At 34.1% G+C, this 17,340-nt stretch overlaps 1 protein-coding gene across 4 annotated transcripts in view; it reads right to left on the bottom strand.

The window, feature by feature from the left end:
* LOC133579807 (inositol polyphosphate 5-phosphatase K) overlaps window positions 1-17,340 on the bottom strand; it is a 54,166-nt gene that overhangs the window by 25,771 nt on the left and 11,055 nt on the right. For 2 of the 4 annotated variants that reach the window (XM_061934119.1, XM_061934120.1), the window contains exons 3-4: window positions 1,164-1,268; window positions 988-1,096 (exon numbers count right to left, since the gene is read on the bottom strand). In XM_061934119.1, the coding sequence (XP_061790103.1) occupies window positions 988-1,096; window positions 1,164-1,268 (214 nt within the window). Of the gene's footprint in view, window positions 1-987; window positions 1,097-1,163; window positions 1,269-16,865; window positions 17,256-17,340 lie in introns of those variants that run through there. The other 2 variants (XM_061934121.1, XM_061934122.1) reach the window with 2 other exon arrangements.

Genomic DNA, 17,340 nt, shown 5'->3' with positions numbered 1-17,340 from the left:
TCCTGGTAATTCTAGGAATTATGTTATAATTTGTAACGCCAGGTAATATTGTGTGTTTGTGTTAAGTAGTTTAGTGGCCTGTTATGTTTTCAATGTTCGTTTGCTCCCTTGGTTACATTTTATTGTTGCTGGCTGATTAGCCGCACCTGCTTTCTGTTTTTGATTAGTGTCCCCACTTGGTTCTGCCCCTTTTTACTCCCCTTTATATTCTGATGTAAAAGCAGTTTCCATGAAATGCTCAGTCATTCACAAACAAGGATGGAGCGAGGGTCACCACTTTGTCAACAAATGCGTGAGCAAATTGTCCAACAGTTTAAGAACAACATTTCTCAACCAGCTATTGCAAGGAATTTAGGGACCATCTACAGTCCGTAATATCATCAAAAGGTTCAGAGAATCTGGAGAAATCACTGCACGTAAGCGGCAATGCCCGTGACCTTCGATCTCTCAGGCGGTACTGCATCAAAAAGCGACATCAGTGTGTAAAGGATATCACCACATGGGCTCAGGAACACTTCAGAAAACCACTGTCAGTAACTACAGTTGGTCGCTACATCTGTAAGTGCAAGTTAAAACTCTACTATGCAAAGCCAAAGTCATTTATCAACAACACCCAGAAACGCAGTCGGCTTCGCTGGGCCCGAGCTCATCTAAGATGGACTGATGCAAAGTGGAAAAGCGTTCAGTGGTCTGACGAGTCCACATTTCAAATTGTTTTTGGAAACTGTGGACGTCGTGTCCTCCGGACCAAGGAGGAAAAGAACCATCCGGATTGTTAAAGCCAGCATCTGTGATGGTATGGGGGTGTATTAGTGCCCAAGACATGGGTAACTTACACATCTGTGAAGGCACCATTAATGCTGAAAGGTACATACAGGTTTTGGAGCAACTTCTGTTGCTATCCAAGCAATGTCTTTTTAATAACTCTACACTTAAACAAGAGTGGCCTACTTGGATAAAGTAAAGCATTCTGGGGAATGACGTTACCTTGACGAATCCTCGCGGGGCCAGCGTGTCCATGAAGACGTGACTCCACGAGTCGTCCGCCATCAGGTCTGAGATGAACCTGACGGGCGTGGCGCACACTTCCTGCAGCCTGACATTGAAAAGAACAGGCGTTTGGTTTACATCTGCTGGCAAGCGGCTTTCACACCATTTCTCACCCGATCACGTAAAGGTCGGTGGGGGGTTGTACGTCCAGTTGGAGCAGCGAGGTGACGTCATCGGGGGGTTCCGCGGTGGCCACGTTCCACGTCACCATGTGCAGCCTAAGTATTAAAAGGACACTTTTGTTATTAGAGTAGTGATAAGGAACATTTATTAAGGGGGTCAATCCCGCGCAAGCCCCCGAAACACAATAACAACATTGTTGAACGGTGGCATGAATCTTGTTTAAAGCAGGATTATGCTAAAACGGCTATTACCAAAAATATTAGACGCCGCCACCACATATTCAGCTTTGGTGCAGATCCGAATAAAAGGTGAGCACCCGTGAACCGTTTTTGTCCACATTACCCTTCGTTACTCATAGAATCGTAACGACAGAAGACGGCAATGTTTCTTAGCTTTCTGATCGAGGCAGGGCTGGGCGCATGTTGACCTGAAGGCGTAATTACAAGAATGACATTGTGTCCTGGTAATTATAGGAATTACATGTTTTCCTGGTAATTCCAAGAATGACATATTCATGCCAATTCCAAGAAGGCCACATGACCTTGCTAATTCCAGAAATGAGATGTTTTCCTGTTTATTACTAGAATGACATATTTTCCTGGTAATTACAGGGATGGCATGTTTTTTCACCAATTACAGGAATGACATGTTTTCCCGGCTAATTTCAGGAATGTTATGGTGATTCCAGGAATTACATGTTGTCCTGATATTTAAAGGAATTATATTTTTTCCTGGTAATTCCTTTTAATTATATACTTTCCTGGTATTTACAGGATTGAACATGTTTTTTCTGGTAATTAATTACAGAATAGCTTTTTTCCTGGTATTACAGGAATTGCACTTTCTTGTTTTGTTTTTACAGGTAATTCCAAGAATGACATATCCATGGCAATTCCAAGAAGGCCACATGCCCTGCTAATTCCGGGAAATGACCATGCTTTGTTGTTTATTACTAGAATTACATATTTGCCTGGTAATTACATGTTTTCCCTGCTAATTTTAGGAACAACACATTTTTATGGTAATTCCAGGAATTACATGTTGTCCTGATATTTAAAGGAATTAATGTTTTCCTGGTAATTCCTTTGAATGACATACTTTCCTGGTAATTACAGGATTTTTTTTTTCTGGTAAGTAATTACAGAATTGCTTTTTTTCCTGGTAATTCCAAGAATGACATATTTATGCCAATTCCAAGAAGGCTACATGACCCTGCTAGATCCAGAAATTACATGTTTACTTGTTTATTACTAGAATGACATATTTTCCTGGTAATTACAGGGCTCACATGTTTGCCCTGCTAACTTTAAAAACATGTGTTTATGGTAATTCCAGGGATTACATGTTGTCCTGATATTTAAAGGAATTACATGTTTTCCTGGTAATTCTTTTGAATGGCATACTCTCCTGGTATTTATAGGAATAAACATGTTTTTCTGGTAATTAATTACATAATTGCTTTTTTTCCTGGTGATTACAGGAATCAAACATTTTTCTAGTTTTTACAGGAATTACACGTGTCCCGGTAGTTACAGCAGTGAGCTTGCTTTCTTGGTAATTGCAGGCATGACCTGTTTTTCCTGGTATAAAGAAAATACATGTTTAACCCTGGTAATTCCAAGAATGACATATTCATGCCAATTCCAAGAAGGCCACATGACCCTGCTAATTCCAGAAATTACATGTTTTCCTTTTTATTACTAGAATGACATATTTTCCTGGTAATTACAGGGATGACATGTTTTCCCGCCAATTACAGGAATTACATGTTTTCCCTGCTAATTTGAGGAACAACACGTTTTTATGGTTATTCCAGGAATTATACGTTGTGCTGATATTTAAAGGAATTATATGTTGTTCCTGGTCATTCCTTTGAATGCTATACTTTCCTGGTATTTACAAGAATTAACATGTTTTTCTGGTAATTAATTACAAAATTGCTTGTTTCCTGGTAATTACAGAAATTACACTTTTTCTAGTTTTTGCAGGAATTACATGTTTCCTGGTAGTTACACCAGTGACCTTGTTTTCTTGGTAATTGCAGGCATTACCTGTTTTTCCTGGTATAAAGAAAATACACGTTTTTACCGGTAATTCCAAGAATGACATATTCATGCCAATTCCAAGAAGGCCACATGACCCTGCTAATTCCAGAAATTACATGTTTTCCTGTTCATTACTAGAATGACATTTTCCTGGTAATTACAGGCCTTACATGTTTTCCCTGCTAATTTTAGGAACAACACGTGTTTATGGTGATCCCAAGAATTACATGTTGTCCTGATATTTAAAGGAATTATACATTTCCCTGGTAATTCCTTCGATTGACATACTTTCATGGTATTTACAGCAATGAACATGTTTTTTCTGGTAATTAATTACGGAATTGCTTTTTTCCTAGGGTTTACAGGAATTAAACTTTTTTCTAGTTTTTACAGGAATTACATGTTTCCTGGTAGTTACAGCAGTGAGCTTGCTTTCTTGGTAATTGCAGGCATTACCTGTTTTTCCTGGTATAAAGAAAATACATGTTTTTGCTGGTAATTCCAAGAATGACATTCATGCCAATTCCAAGAAGGTCACATGACCCTGCTAATTCCAGAAATGACATGTTTTCCTTTTTATTACTAGAATGCCATTTTCCTGGTAATTACATGGATGACATGTTTTCTCGCCGATTACAGGAATTACATGTTTTCCATGCTAATTTTTAGGAACAACACATTTCTATGGTTATTCCAGGAATTATACGTTGTGCTGATATTTAAAGGAATGATATGTTGTTCCTGGTAATTCCTTTGAATGCTATACTTTACTGGTATTTACAAGAATTAACATGTTTTTCTGGTAATTAATTACAAGATTGCTTTTTTCCTGGTAATTACAGGAATTACAATTTTTTCTAGTTTTTGCAGGAATGACATGGTTTCCTGGTAGTTACATCAGTGAGCTTGCTTTCTTGGTAATTGCAGGCATTACCTGTTTTTCCTGGTATAAAGAAAATACACGTTTTTCCTACTAATTCCAGAAATTACATGTTTTCCTGTTTATTACTAGAATGACATATTTTCCTGGTAATTACAAGGATGCCATGTTTTCTCGCCAATTACAGGAATGACATGTTTTCCTTGCTAATTTTAGAAACAACATGTTTTTATTCTAGGAATGACATGTCGTGATATTTAAAGGAATTATATGTTTTCCTGGTAATTATTTTGAATGACATGCTTTCCTGGTATTCACAGGAATGAACATGTTCCTTCTGGTACTTAATTACAGAATTGCTTTTTTCCTGGTAATTACACTTTGTTCTAATTTTTAAAGGAATTACATGTTTCCTGGTAGTTACAGCAGTGAGCTTGCTTTCTTAGTAATTGCAGGCATTACCTGATTTTCCTGGTATATAGAAAATATATGTTTCCCCCGGTAATTCCAAGACTTACATATTCATGCCAATTCCAAGAAGGCCACATGACCCTGCTAATTCCAGAAAGTACATGTTTTCCTGTTTATTACTAGAATTGCCCTGATATTTAAAAGAATCATATGTTTTCCTGGTAATTCCTTCAAATGACATACTTTCCTGGTATTTACAGCAATGAACATGTTTTTTCTGGTACTTAATTACAGAATTGCTTTTTTCCTGGTAATTACAGGGATGACATGTTTTATTGCCAATTACAGGGATGACATGTTTTCCCTGCTAATTTTAGGAACAACACGTTTTTATGGTAACTCCAGGAATTACATGTTGTCCTGATATTTAAAGAAATCATATTTTTTTCCTGGTAATTCCTTTGAAATACACATTTTCCTGGTATTTAAAAGAATGAACATGTTTTTCAGGTAATTAATTACAGAATGTTTTTTTTCCTGGTAATTACAGGAATTACACTTTTTTCTAGTTTTTGCAGGAATTTTATGTTTTCTGGTAGTTACAGTAGTAAGCTTGCTATTCTGGCAATTGCAGGCATTACCTGTTTTTTTTTGGTCTAAAGAAAATACATGTTTTTCCTGGTAATTACAGGAATTACAATTTGTTTCTAGTTTTTGCAGGAATTTTATGTTTTCTGGTAGTTACAGTAGTAAGCTTGCTATTCTGTTAGTTGCAGGCATTACCTGTTTTTTTTGTCTAAAGAAAATACATGTTTTTCCTGGTAATTACAGGAATTACAATTTTTTCTAGTTTTTGCAGAAATTAAATGTTTTCTGGTAGTTACAGTAGTAAGCTTGCTATTCTGGCAATTGCAGGCATTACTTGTTTTTTTTTGTCTAAAGGAAATACATGTTTTTCCTGGTAATTACAGGAATTACTTTTTTCTAGTTTTTGCAGGAATTTTATGTTTTCTGGTAGTTACAGTAGTAAGCTTGCTATTCTGGCAATTGCAGGCATTACCTGTTTTTTTTGGTCTAAAGAAAATACATGTTTTTTCTGGTAATTACAGGAATTACACTTTTTCTAGTTTTTGCAGGAATTAAATGTTTTCTGGTAGTTACAGTAGTAAGCTTGCTATTCTGGCAATTGTAGGCATTACCTGTTTTTTTTTGGTCTAAAGAAAATACATGTTTTTCCTGGTAATTACAGGAATTACAATTTGTTTCTAGTTTTTGCAGGAATTTTATGTTTTCTGGTAGTTACAGTAGTAAGCTTGCTATTCTGTTAGTTGCAGGCATTACCTGTTTTTTTTGTCTAAAGAAAATACATGTTTTTCCTGGTAATTACAGGAAATACAATTTTTTCTAGTTTTTGCAGAAATTAAATGTTTTCTGGTAGTTACAGTAGTAAGCTTGCTATTCTGGCAATTGCAGGCATTACTTGTTTTTTTTTGGTCTAAAGAAAATACATGTTTTTCCTGGTAATTACAGGAATTACTTTTTTCTAGTTTTTGCAGGAATTTTATGTTTTCTGGTAGTTACAGTAGTAAGCTTGCTATTCTGGCAATTGCAGGCATTACCTGTTTTTTTTGGTCTAAAGAAAATACATGTTTTTCCTGGTAATTACAGGAATTACACTTTTTCTAGTTTTTGCAGGAATTAAATGTTTTTTGGTAGTTACAGTAGTAAGCTTGCTATTCGGGCAATTGCAGGCATTACCTGTTTTTTTTTGGTCTAAAGAAAATACATGTTTTTCCTGGTAATTACACTTTTTTTTATAGTTTTTGCAGGAATTAAATGTTTTCTGGTAGTTACAGTAGTAAGCTTGCTATTCTGGTAATTGCAGGCATTACCTGTTTTTTTTGGTCTAAAGAAAATACATGTTTTTCCTGGTAATTACAGGAATTACAATTGTTCCTAGTTTTTGCAGGAATTTTATGTTTTCTGGTAGTTACAGTAGTAAGCTTGCTATTCTGGCAATTACAGGCATTACCTGTTTTTTTTGGTCTAAAGAAAATACATGTTTTTCCTGGTAATTACAGGAATTACAATTTTTTTCCCTAGTTTTTGCAGGAATTAAATGTTTTCTGGTAGTTACAGTAGTAAGCTTGCCATTCTAGTAATTGCAGGCATTACCTGGTTTTTTTTGGTCTAAAGAAAATACATGTTTTTCCTGGTAATTACACTTTTTTCTAGTTTTTGCAGGAATTTTATGTTTTCTGGTAGTTACAGTAGTAAGCTTGCTATTCTGGCAATTGCAGGCATTACCTGTTTTTTTTGGTCTAAAGAAAATACATGTTTTTCCTGGTAATTACAGGAATTACAATTTTTTTCTAGTTTTTGCAGGAATTAAATGTTTTCTGGTAGTTACAGTAGTAAGCTTGCTATTCTGGCAATTGCAGGCATTACCTGTTTTTTGGTCTAAAGAAAATACATGTTTTTCCTGGTAATTACACTTTTTTCTAGTTTTTGCAGGAATTTGATGTTTTCTGGTAATTACAGTAGTAAGCTTGCTATTCTGGCAATTGCAGGCATTACCTGGTTTTTTTTTGGTCTAAAGAAAATACATGTTTTTCCTGCTAATTACAGGAATTACACTTGTTTCTAGTTTTTGCAGGAATTTTATGTTTTCTGGTAGTTACAGTAGTAAGCTTGCTATTCTGTTAGTTGCAGGCATTACCTGTTTTTTTTGTCTAAAGAAAATACATGTTTTTCCTGGTAATTACAGGAATTACAATTTTTTCTAGTTTTTGCAGGAATTTTATGTTTTCTGGTAGTTACAGTAGTAAGCTTGCTATTCTGGCAATTGCAGGCATTACCTGTTTTTTTTGGTCTAAAGAAAATACATGTTTTTCCTGGTAATTACAGGAATCACACTTTTTTCTAGTTTTTGCAGGAATTAAATGTTTTCTGGTAGTTACAGTAGTAAGCTTGCTATTCTGGCAATTGCAGGCATTACCTGTTTTTTTTTGGTCTAAAGAAAATACATGTTTTTCCTGGTAATTACAGGAATTACACTTTTTTCTAGTTTTTGCAGGAATTAAATGTTTTTTGGTAGTTACAGTAGTAAGCTTGCTATTCGGGCAATTGCAGGCATTACCTGTTTTTTTTTGGTCTAAAGAAAATACATGTTTTTCCTGGTAATTACAGGAATTACACTTTTTTCTAGTTTTTGCAGGGATTTTATGTTTTTTGGTAGTTACAGTAGTAAGCTTGCTATTCTGGTAATTGCAGGCATTACCTGGTTTTTTTGGTCTAAAGAAAATACATGTTTTTCCTGGTAATTACAGGAATTACAATTTTTCCTAGTTTTTGCAGGAATTAAATGTTTTCTGGTAGTTACAGTAGTAAGCTTGCTATTCTGGCAATTACAGGCATTACCTGTTTTTTTTGGTCTAAAGAAAATACATGTTTTTCCTGGTAATTACAGGAATTACAATTTTTTTTTCTAGTTTTTGCAGGAATTAAATGTTTTCTGGTAGTTACAGTAGTAAGCTTGCCATTCTAGTAATTGCAGGCATTACCTGGTTTTTTTGGTCTAAAGAAAATACATGTTTTTCCTGGTAATTACACTTTTTTCTAGTTTTTGCAGGAATTTTATGTTTTCTGGTAGTTACAGTAGTAAGCTTGCTATTCTGGCAATTGCAGGCATTACCTGTTTTTTTTTGGTCTAAAGAAAATACATGTTTTTCCTGGTAATTACAGGAATTACAATTTTTTTCTAGTTTTTGCAGGAATTTTATGTTTTCTGGTAGTTACAGTAGTAAGCTTGCTATTCTGGCAATTGCAGGCATTACCTGGTTTTTTTGGTCTAAAGAAAATACATGTTTTTCCTGGTAATTACAGGAATTACTTTTTTCTAGTTTTTGCAGGAATTTTATGTTTTCTGGTAGTTACAGTAGTAAGCTTGCTATTCTGGCAATTGCAGGCATTACCTGTTTTTTTTGGTCTAAAGAAAATACATGTTTTTCCTGGTAATTACTGGAATTACACTTTTTTCTAGTTTTTGCAGGAATTAAATGTTCTTTGGTAGTTACAGTAGTAAGCTTGCTATTCGGGCAATTGCAGGCATTACCTGTTTTTTTTTTGGTCTAAAGAAAATACATGTTTTTCCTGGTAATTACAGGAATTACACTTTTTTCTAGTTTTTGCAGGAATTTTATGTTTTCTGGTAGTTACAGTAGTAAGCTTGCTATTATGGTAATTGCAGGCATTACCTGTTTTTTTTTGGTCTAAAGAAAATACATGTTTTTCCTGGTAATTACACTTTATAGTTTTTGCAGGAATTAAATGTTTTCTGGTAGTTACAGTAGTAAGCTTGCTATTCTGGTAATTGCAGGCATTACCTGGTTTTTTTGGTCTAAAGAAAATACATGTTTTTCCTGGTAATTACACTTTTTTCTAGTTTTTGCAGGAATTTTATGTTTTCTGGTAGTTACAGTAGTAAGCTTGCTATTCTGGCAATTGCAGGCATTACCTGGTTTTTTTTGGTCTAAAGAAAATACATGTTTTTCCTGGTAATTACAGGAATTACAATTTTTTTTCTTCTAGTTTTTGCAGGAATTAAATGTTTTCTGGTAGTTACAGTAGTAAGCTTGCTATTCTGGTAATTGCAGGCATTACCTGGTTTTTTTTTGGTCTAAAGAAAATACATGTTTTTCCTGGTAATTACACTTTTTTCTAGTTTTTGCAGGAATTTTATGTTTTCTGGTAGTTACAGTAGTAAGCTTGCTATTCTGGCAATTGCAGGCATTACCTGTTTTTTTGGTCTAAAGAAAATACATGTTTTTCCTGGTAATTACAGGAATTACAATTTTTTCTAGTTTTTGCAGGAATTAAATGTTTTCTGGTAGTTATAGTCGTAAGCTTGCTATTCTGGTAATTGCAGGCATTACCTGTTTTTTTTTGGTCTAAAGAAAATACATATTTTTCCTGGTAATTACAGGAATTACACTTGTTTCTAGTTTTTGCAGGAATTTTATGTTTTCTGGTAGTTACAGTAGTAAGCTTGCTATTCTGGTAATTGCAGGCATTACCTGTTTTTTGGTCTAAAGAAAATACATGTTTTTCCTGGTAATTACACTTTTTTCTAGTTTTTGCAGGAATTTTATGTTTTCTGGTAATTACAGTAGTAAGCTTGCTATTCTGGCAATTGCAGGCATTACCTGGTTTTTTTTTGGTCTCAAGAAAATACATGTTTTTCCTGGTAATTACAGGAATTACAATTTTTCTAGTTTTTGTAGGAATTTTACGTTTTCTGGTAGTTACAGTAGTAAGCTTGCTATTCTGGCAATTGCAGGCATTACCTGTTTTTTTGGGGGGGCTAAAGAAAATACATGTTTTTCCTGGTAATTACAGGAATTACAATTTTTTTCTAGTTTTTGCAGGAATTAAATGTTTCTGGTAGTTACAGTAGTAAGCTTGCTATTCTGGCAATTGCAGGCATTACCTGTTTTTTTTTTGGTCTAAAGAAAATACATGTTTTTCCTGGTAATTACACTTTTTTCTAGTTTTTGCAGGAATTTTATGTTTTCTGGTAGTTACAGTAGTAAGCTTGCTATTCTGGCAATTGCAGGCATTACCTGTTTTTTTTTGTTCTAAAGAAAATACATGTTTTTCCTGGTAATTACAGGAATTACACTTTTTTCTAGTTTTTGCAGGAATTAAATGTTTTTTGGTAGTTACAGTAGTAAGCTTGCTATTCGGGCAATTGCAGGCATTACCTGTTTTTTTTTGGTCTAAAGAAAAAACATGTTTTTCCTGGTAATTACAGGAATTACACTTTTTTCTAGTTTTTGCAGGGATTTTTTGTTTTCTGGTAGTTACAGTAGTAAGCTTGCTATTCTGGTAATTGCAAGCATTACCTGGTTTTTTTGGTCTAAAGAAAATACATGTTTTTCCTGGTAATTACAGGAATTACAATTTTTCCTAGTTTTTGCAGGAATTAAATGTTTTCTGGTAGTTACAGTAGTAAGCTTGCTATTCTGGCAATTACAGGCATTACCTGTTTTTTTTGGTCTAAAGAAAATACATGTTTTTCCTGGTAATTACAGGAATTACAATTTTTTTTTTCTAGTTTTTGCAGGAATTAAATGTTTTCTGGTAGTTACAGTAGTAAGCTTGCCATTCTAGTAATTGCAGGCATTACCTGTTTTTTTTGGTCTAAAGAAAATACATGTTTTTCCTGGTAATTACACTTTTTTCTAGTTTTTGCAGGAATTTTATGTTTTCTGGTAGTTACAGTAGTAAGCTTGCTATTCTGGCAATTGCAGGCATTACCTGTTTTTTTTTGGTCTAAAGAAAATACATGTTTTTCCTGGTAATTACAGGAATTACAATTTTTTTCTAGTTTTTGCAGGAATTTTTTGTTTTCTGGTAGTTACAGTAGTAAGCTTGCTATTCTGTTAGTTGCAGGCATTACCTGTTTTTTTTGTCTAAAGAAAATACATGTTTTTCCTGGTAATTACAGGAATTACAATTTTTTCTAGTTTTTGCAGAAATTAAATGTTTTCTGGTAGTTACAGTAGTAAGCTTGCTATTCTGGCAATTGCAGGCATTACCTGTTTTTTTTGGTCTAAAGAAAATACATGTTTTTCCTGGTAATTACAGGAATTACTTTTTTCTAGTTTTTGCAGGAATTTTATGTTTTCTGGTAGTTACAGTAGTAAGCTTGCTATTCTGGCAATTGCAGGCATTACCTGTTTTTTTTGGTCTAAAGAAAATACATGTTTTTCCTGGTAATTACAGGAATCACACTTTTTTCTAGTTTTTGCAGGAATTAAATGTTTTTTGGTAGTTACAGTAGTAAGCTTGCTATTCTGGCAATTGCAGGCATTACCTGTTTTTTTTTGGTCAAAAGAAAATACATGTTTTTCCTGGTAATTACTGGAATTACACTTTTTTCTAGTTTTTGCAGGAATTAAATGGTCTTTGGTAGTTACAGTAGTAAGCTTGCTATTCGGGCAATTGCAGGCATTACCTGTTTTTTTTTTGGTCTAAAGAAAATACATGTTTTTCCTGGTAATTACAGGAATTACACTTTTTTCTAGTTTTTGCAGGGATTTTATGTTTTCTGGTAGTTACAGTAGTAAGCTTGCTATTCTGGTAATTGCAGGCATTACCTGTTTTTTTTTGGTCTAAAGAAAATACATGTTTTTCCTGGTAATTACACTTTATAGTTTTTGCAGGAATTAAATGTTTTCTGGTAGTTACAGTAGTAAGCTTGCTATTCTGGTAATTGCAGGCATTACCTGGTTTTTTTGGTCTAAAGAAAATACATGTTTTTCCTGGTAATTACAGGAATTACAATTTTTCCTAGTTTTTGCAGGAATTTTATGTTTTCTGGTAGTTACAGTAGTAAGCTTGCTATTCTGGCAATTACAGGCATTACCTGGTTTTTTTTGGTCTAAAGAAAATACATGTTTTTCCTGGTAATTACAGGAATTACAATTTTTTTCTTCTAGTTTTTGCAGGAATTAAATGTTTTCTGGTAGTTACAGTAGTAAGCTTGCTATTCTGGTAATTGCAGGCATTACCTGTTTTTTTTTGGTCTAAAGAAAATACATGTTTTTCCTGGTAATTACACTTTTTTCTAGTTTTTGCAGGAATTTTATGTTTTCTGGTAGTTACAGTAGTAAGCTTGCTATTCTGGCAATTGCAGGCATTACCTGTTTTTTTTGGTCTAAAGAAAATACATGTTTTTCCTGGTAATTACAGGAATTACAATTTTTTCTAGTTTTTGCAGGAATTAAATGTTTTCTGGTAGTTATAGTCGTAAGCTTGCTATTCTGGTAATTGCAGGCATTACCTGTTTTTTTTTGGTCTAAAGAAAATACATATTTTTCCTGGTGATTACAGGAATTACACTTGTTTCTAGTTTTTGCAGGAATTTTATGTTTTCTGGTAGTTACAGTAGTAAGCTTGCTATTCTGGCAATTGCAGGCATTACCTGTTTTTTTGGGGGGGCTAAAGAAAATACATGTTTTTCCTGGTAATTACAGGAATTACAATTTTTTCTAGTTTTTGCAGGAATTAAATGTTTTCTGGTAGTTACAGTAGTAAGCTTGCTATTCTGGCAATTGCAGGCATTACCTGTTTTTTTTTTTGGTCTAAAGAAAATACATGTTTTTCCTGGTAATTACACTTTTTTCTAGTTTTTGCAGGAATTTTATGTTTTCTGGTAGTTACAGTAGTAAGCTTGCTATTCTGGCAATTGCAGGCATTACCTGTTATTTTTTGATCGAAAGAAAATACATGTTTTTCCTGGTAATTACAGGAATTACACTTTTTTCTAGTTTTTGCAGGAATTTTATGTTTTCTGGTAGTTACAGTAGTAAGCTTGCTATTCTGGTAATTGCAGGCATTACCTGTTTTTTTTGGTCTAAAGAAAATACATGTTTTTCCTGGTAATTACAGGAATCACACTTTTTTCTAGTTTTTGCAGGAATTAAATGTTTTTTGGTAGTTACAGTAGTAAGCTTGCTATTCTGGCAATTGCAGGCATTACCTGTTTTTTTTTGGTCAAAAGAAAATACATGTTTTTCCTGGTAATTACTGGAATTACACTTTTTTCTAGTTTTTGCAGGAATTAAATGTTCTTTGGTAGTTACAGTAGTAAGCTTGCTATTTGGGCAATTGCAGGCATTACCTGTTTTTTTTTTGGTCTAAAGAAAATACATGTTTTTCCTGGTAATTACAGGAATTACACTTTTTTCTAGTTTTTGCAGGGATTTTATGTTTTCTGGTAGTTACAGTAGTAAGCTTGCTATTCTGGTAATTGCAGGTATTACCTGTTTTTTTTTGGTCTAAAGAAAATACATGTTTTTCCTGGTAATTACACTTTATAGTTTTTGCAGGAATTAAATGTTTTCTGGTAGTTACAGTAGTAAGCTTGCTATTCTGGTAATTGCAGGCATTACCTGGTTTTTTTGGTCTAAAGAAAATACATGTTTTTCCTGGTAATTACAGGAATTACAATTTTTCCTAGTTTTTGCAGGAATTAAATGTTTTCTGGTAGTTACAGTAGTAAGCTTGCTATTCTGGCAATTACAGGCATTACCTGGTTTTTTTTGGTCTAAAGAAAATACATGTTTTTCCTGGTAATTACAGGAATTACAATTTTTTTCTTCTAGTTTTTGCAGGAATTAAATGTTTTCTGGTAGTTACAGTAGTAAGCTTGCTATTCTGGTAATTGCAGGCATTACCTGTTTTTTTTTGGTCTAAAGAAAATACATGTTTTTCCTGGTAATTACACTTTTTTCTAGTTTTTGCAGGAATTTTATGTTTTCTGGTAGTTACAGTAGTAAGCTTGCTATTCTGGCAATTGCAGGCATTACCTGTTTTTTTTGGTCTAAAGAAAATACATGTTTTTCCTGGTAATTACAGGAATTACAATTTTTTCTAGTTTTTGCAGGAATTAAATGTTTTCTGGTAGTTATAGTCGTAAGCTTGCTATTCTGGTAATTGCAGGCATTACCTGTTTTTTTTTGGTCTAAAGAAAATACATATTTTTCCTGGTAATTACAGGAATTACACTTGTTTCTAGTTTTTGCAGGGATTTTATGTTTTCTGGTAGTTACAGTAGTAAGCTTGCTATTCTGGTAATTGCAGGCATTACCTGTTTTTTGGTCTAAAGAAAATACATGTTTTTCCTGGTAATTACACTTTTTTCTAGTTTTTGCAGGAATTTTATGTTTTCTGGTAATTACAGTAGTAAGCTTGCTATTCTGGCAATTGCAGGCATTACCTGGTTTTTTTTTGGTCTCAAGAAAATACATGTTTTTCCTGGTAATTACAGGAATTACAATTTTTCTAGTTTTTGTAGGAATTTTACGTTTTCTGGTAGTTACAGTAGTAAGCTTGCTATTCTGGCAATTGCAGGCATTACCTGTTTTTTTGGGGGGGCTAAAGAAAATACATGTTTTTCCTGGTAATTACAGGAATTACAATTTTTTCTAGTTTTTGCAGGAATTAAATGTTTTCTGGTAGTTACAGTAGTAAGCTTGCTATTCTGGCAATTGCAGGCATTACCTGTTTTTTTTTTGGTCTAAAGAAAATACATGTTTTTCCTGGTAATTACACTTTTTTCTAGTTTTTGCAGGAATTTTATGTTTTCTGGTAGTTACAGTAGTAAGCTTGCTATTCTGGCAATTGCAGGCATTACCTGTTATTTTTTGATCGAAAGAAAATACATGTTTTTCCTGGTAATTACAGGAATTACACTTTTTTCTAGTTTTTGCAGGAATTTTATGTTTTCTGGTAGTTACAGTAGTAAGCTTGCTATTCTGGCAATTGCAGGCATTACCTGTTATTTTTTGATCGAAAGAAAATACATGTTTTTCCTGGTAATTACAGGAATTACACTTTTTTCTAGTTTTTGCAGGAATTTTATGTTTTCTGGTAGTTACAGTAGTAAGCTTGCTATTCTGGCAATTGCAAGCATTACCTGTTTGTTTTGGTCTAAAGAAAATACATGTTTTTCCTGGTAATTACAGGAATTACAATTTTTTTCTAGTTTTTGCAGGAATTAAATGTTTTCTGGTAGTTATAGTAGTAAGCTTGCTATTCTGGTAATTGCAGGCATTACCTGTTTTTTTTTGGTCTAAAGAAAATACATGTTTTTCCTGGTAATTACAGGAATTACAATTTTTCCTAGTTTTTGCAGGAATTTTATGTTTTCTGGTTGTTACAGTAGTAAGCTTGCCATTCTGGCAATTGCAGGCATTACCTGTTTTTTTTGGTCTTAAGAAAATACATGTTTTTCCTGGTAATTACAGGAATTACATTTTTTTTTCTAGTTTTTGCAGGAATTAAATGTTTTCTGGTAGTTACAGTAGTAAGCTTGCTATTCTGGTAATTGCAGGCATTACCTGTTTTTTTTGGTCTAAAGAAAATACATGTTTTTCCTGGTAATTACACTTTTTTCTAGTTTTTGCAGGAATTTTATGTTTTCTGGTAGTTACAGTAGTAAGCTTGCCATTCTGGCAATTGCAGGCATTACCTGTTTTTTTTGGTCTAAAGAAAATACATGTTTTTCCTGGTAATTACAGGAATTACAATTTTTTTTTCTAGTTTTTGCAGGAATTAAATGTTTTCTGGTAGTTACAGTAGTAAGCTTGCTATTCTGGCAATTGCAGGCATTACCTGTTTTTTTTGGTCTAAAGAAAATACATGTTTTCCTGGTAATTACAGGAATTACAATTTTTTCTAGTTTTTGCAGGAATTAAATGTTTTCTGGTAGTTATAGTCGTAAGCTTGCTATTCTGGTAATTGCAGGCATTACCTGTTTTTTTTGGTCTAAAGAAAATACATGTTTTTCCTGGTAATTACAGGAATTACAATTTTTTTTTTCTAGTTTTTGCAGGAATTAAATGTTTTCTGGTAGTTACAGTAGTAAGCTTGCTATTCTGGTAATTGCAGGCATTACCTGTTTTTTTGGTCTAAAGAAAATACATGTTTTTCCTGCTAATTCCAGAAATTACATGTTTTCCTGATTATTACTAGAATGACATATTTTCCTGGTAATTACAAGGATGACACGTTTTCTCGCCAATTACAGGAATTACATGTTTTCCCTGCTAATTTTAGAAACAACATGTTTTTATTCCAGGAATTACATGTTGTCCTGATATTAAAAGGAATTATATGTTTTCGTGGTAATTCCTTCAAATGATAATTCTGGTAATTACTTAATTGCAGGCATTACCTGTTTTTCCTGGTATGAGGAAAATACATGTTTTTCCTGGTAATTCCAATAATGACATATTCATGCCAATTCCAAGGAGGCCACATGACCCTGCTAATTCCAGAATGTATATGTTTTCCTGTTTATTACTAGAATGACATGTTTTCCTGGTAATTACAGGGATGACATGTTTTCTCGCCAATTACAGGAATGACATGTTTTCCCTGCTAATTTTAGAAACAACACATTTTTTATGGTAATTCCAGGAATTACATGATGTCCTGATATTTCAAATAATTATATGTTTCCTGGTAATTCCTTCAAATGACATACTTTCCTGGTATTTACAGGAATTAACATGTTTTTCTGGTACTTGATTACAGAATAGTTTTTTTTCCTGGTAATTACAGGAATGGCACTTTTTCTAGTTATTGCAGGAATGACATGTTTTCTGGTAGTTACTGTAGTAAGCTTGCTATTCTGGTAATTGAAGACATTACCTTTTTTTTTTTTTAAGTCTAAATAAAATAAAAATGTTTCCTGGTAATTCCAAGAGGAACACATTTCCCAGCTAAGTCCGGGAATGAAATGTTTTTTCCTGGTAATTACTGGAATTACGCTATGGCATGATGACCTGAAGGCGTCGGTGGGACTGAAGCGTCCACAGAGCTGGAAAGCCTCGTCCAGCGTGCGGGACACTTCCTCGCTGGCCTCGTCGTCCGAGCTCATGTCGTCGATGCGGGTCAGCAGCTGGGTGAGGCGCTGGCGGAGCAGCATTTTGGAGCGGGAGCCCCGAGAGGACGCGCCGCTGCTCGCACTGTCCGAGCGCAAACGGGGGCCGCCCATCAGGAAGTCCATCTACGACAAAGTCTTCTTCACCTCGTCTTCTGACGTTCCTCCAGCACGTGTGTCCTCGCGTCCATGAGGAGTCCACTAATTAAAGCGGCGATCCGATGTGGCAACGAAGCAGATTTGCTTTTTGGCTAAGTCAGGAATGCGAAGCCCGAGTCCCGGCGGCGAGGAGGAGCGTTGTTGCGACACCTGAAAAAACCTTTCAGAGCTCTAAGAGGTTTAACACGGAGGGCCGCATTCCAGCCCAAGCCCCCGTA

The sequence above is a fragment of the Nerophis lumbriciformis genome, linkage group LG03 (genome assembly GCF_033978685.3).
Source record: "Nerophis lumbriciformis linkage group LG03, RoL_Nlum_v2.1, whole genome shotgun sequence".
NCBI classification, from domain to species: Eukaryota; Metazoa; Chordata; class Actinopteri; order Syngnathiformes; family Syngnathidae; genus Nerophis; species Nerophis lumbriciformis.
The sequence above is the reverse complement of the archived record's forward strand: the minus strand, read 5'-3'. Positions and strand labels throughout refer to the sequence as shown.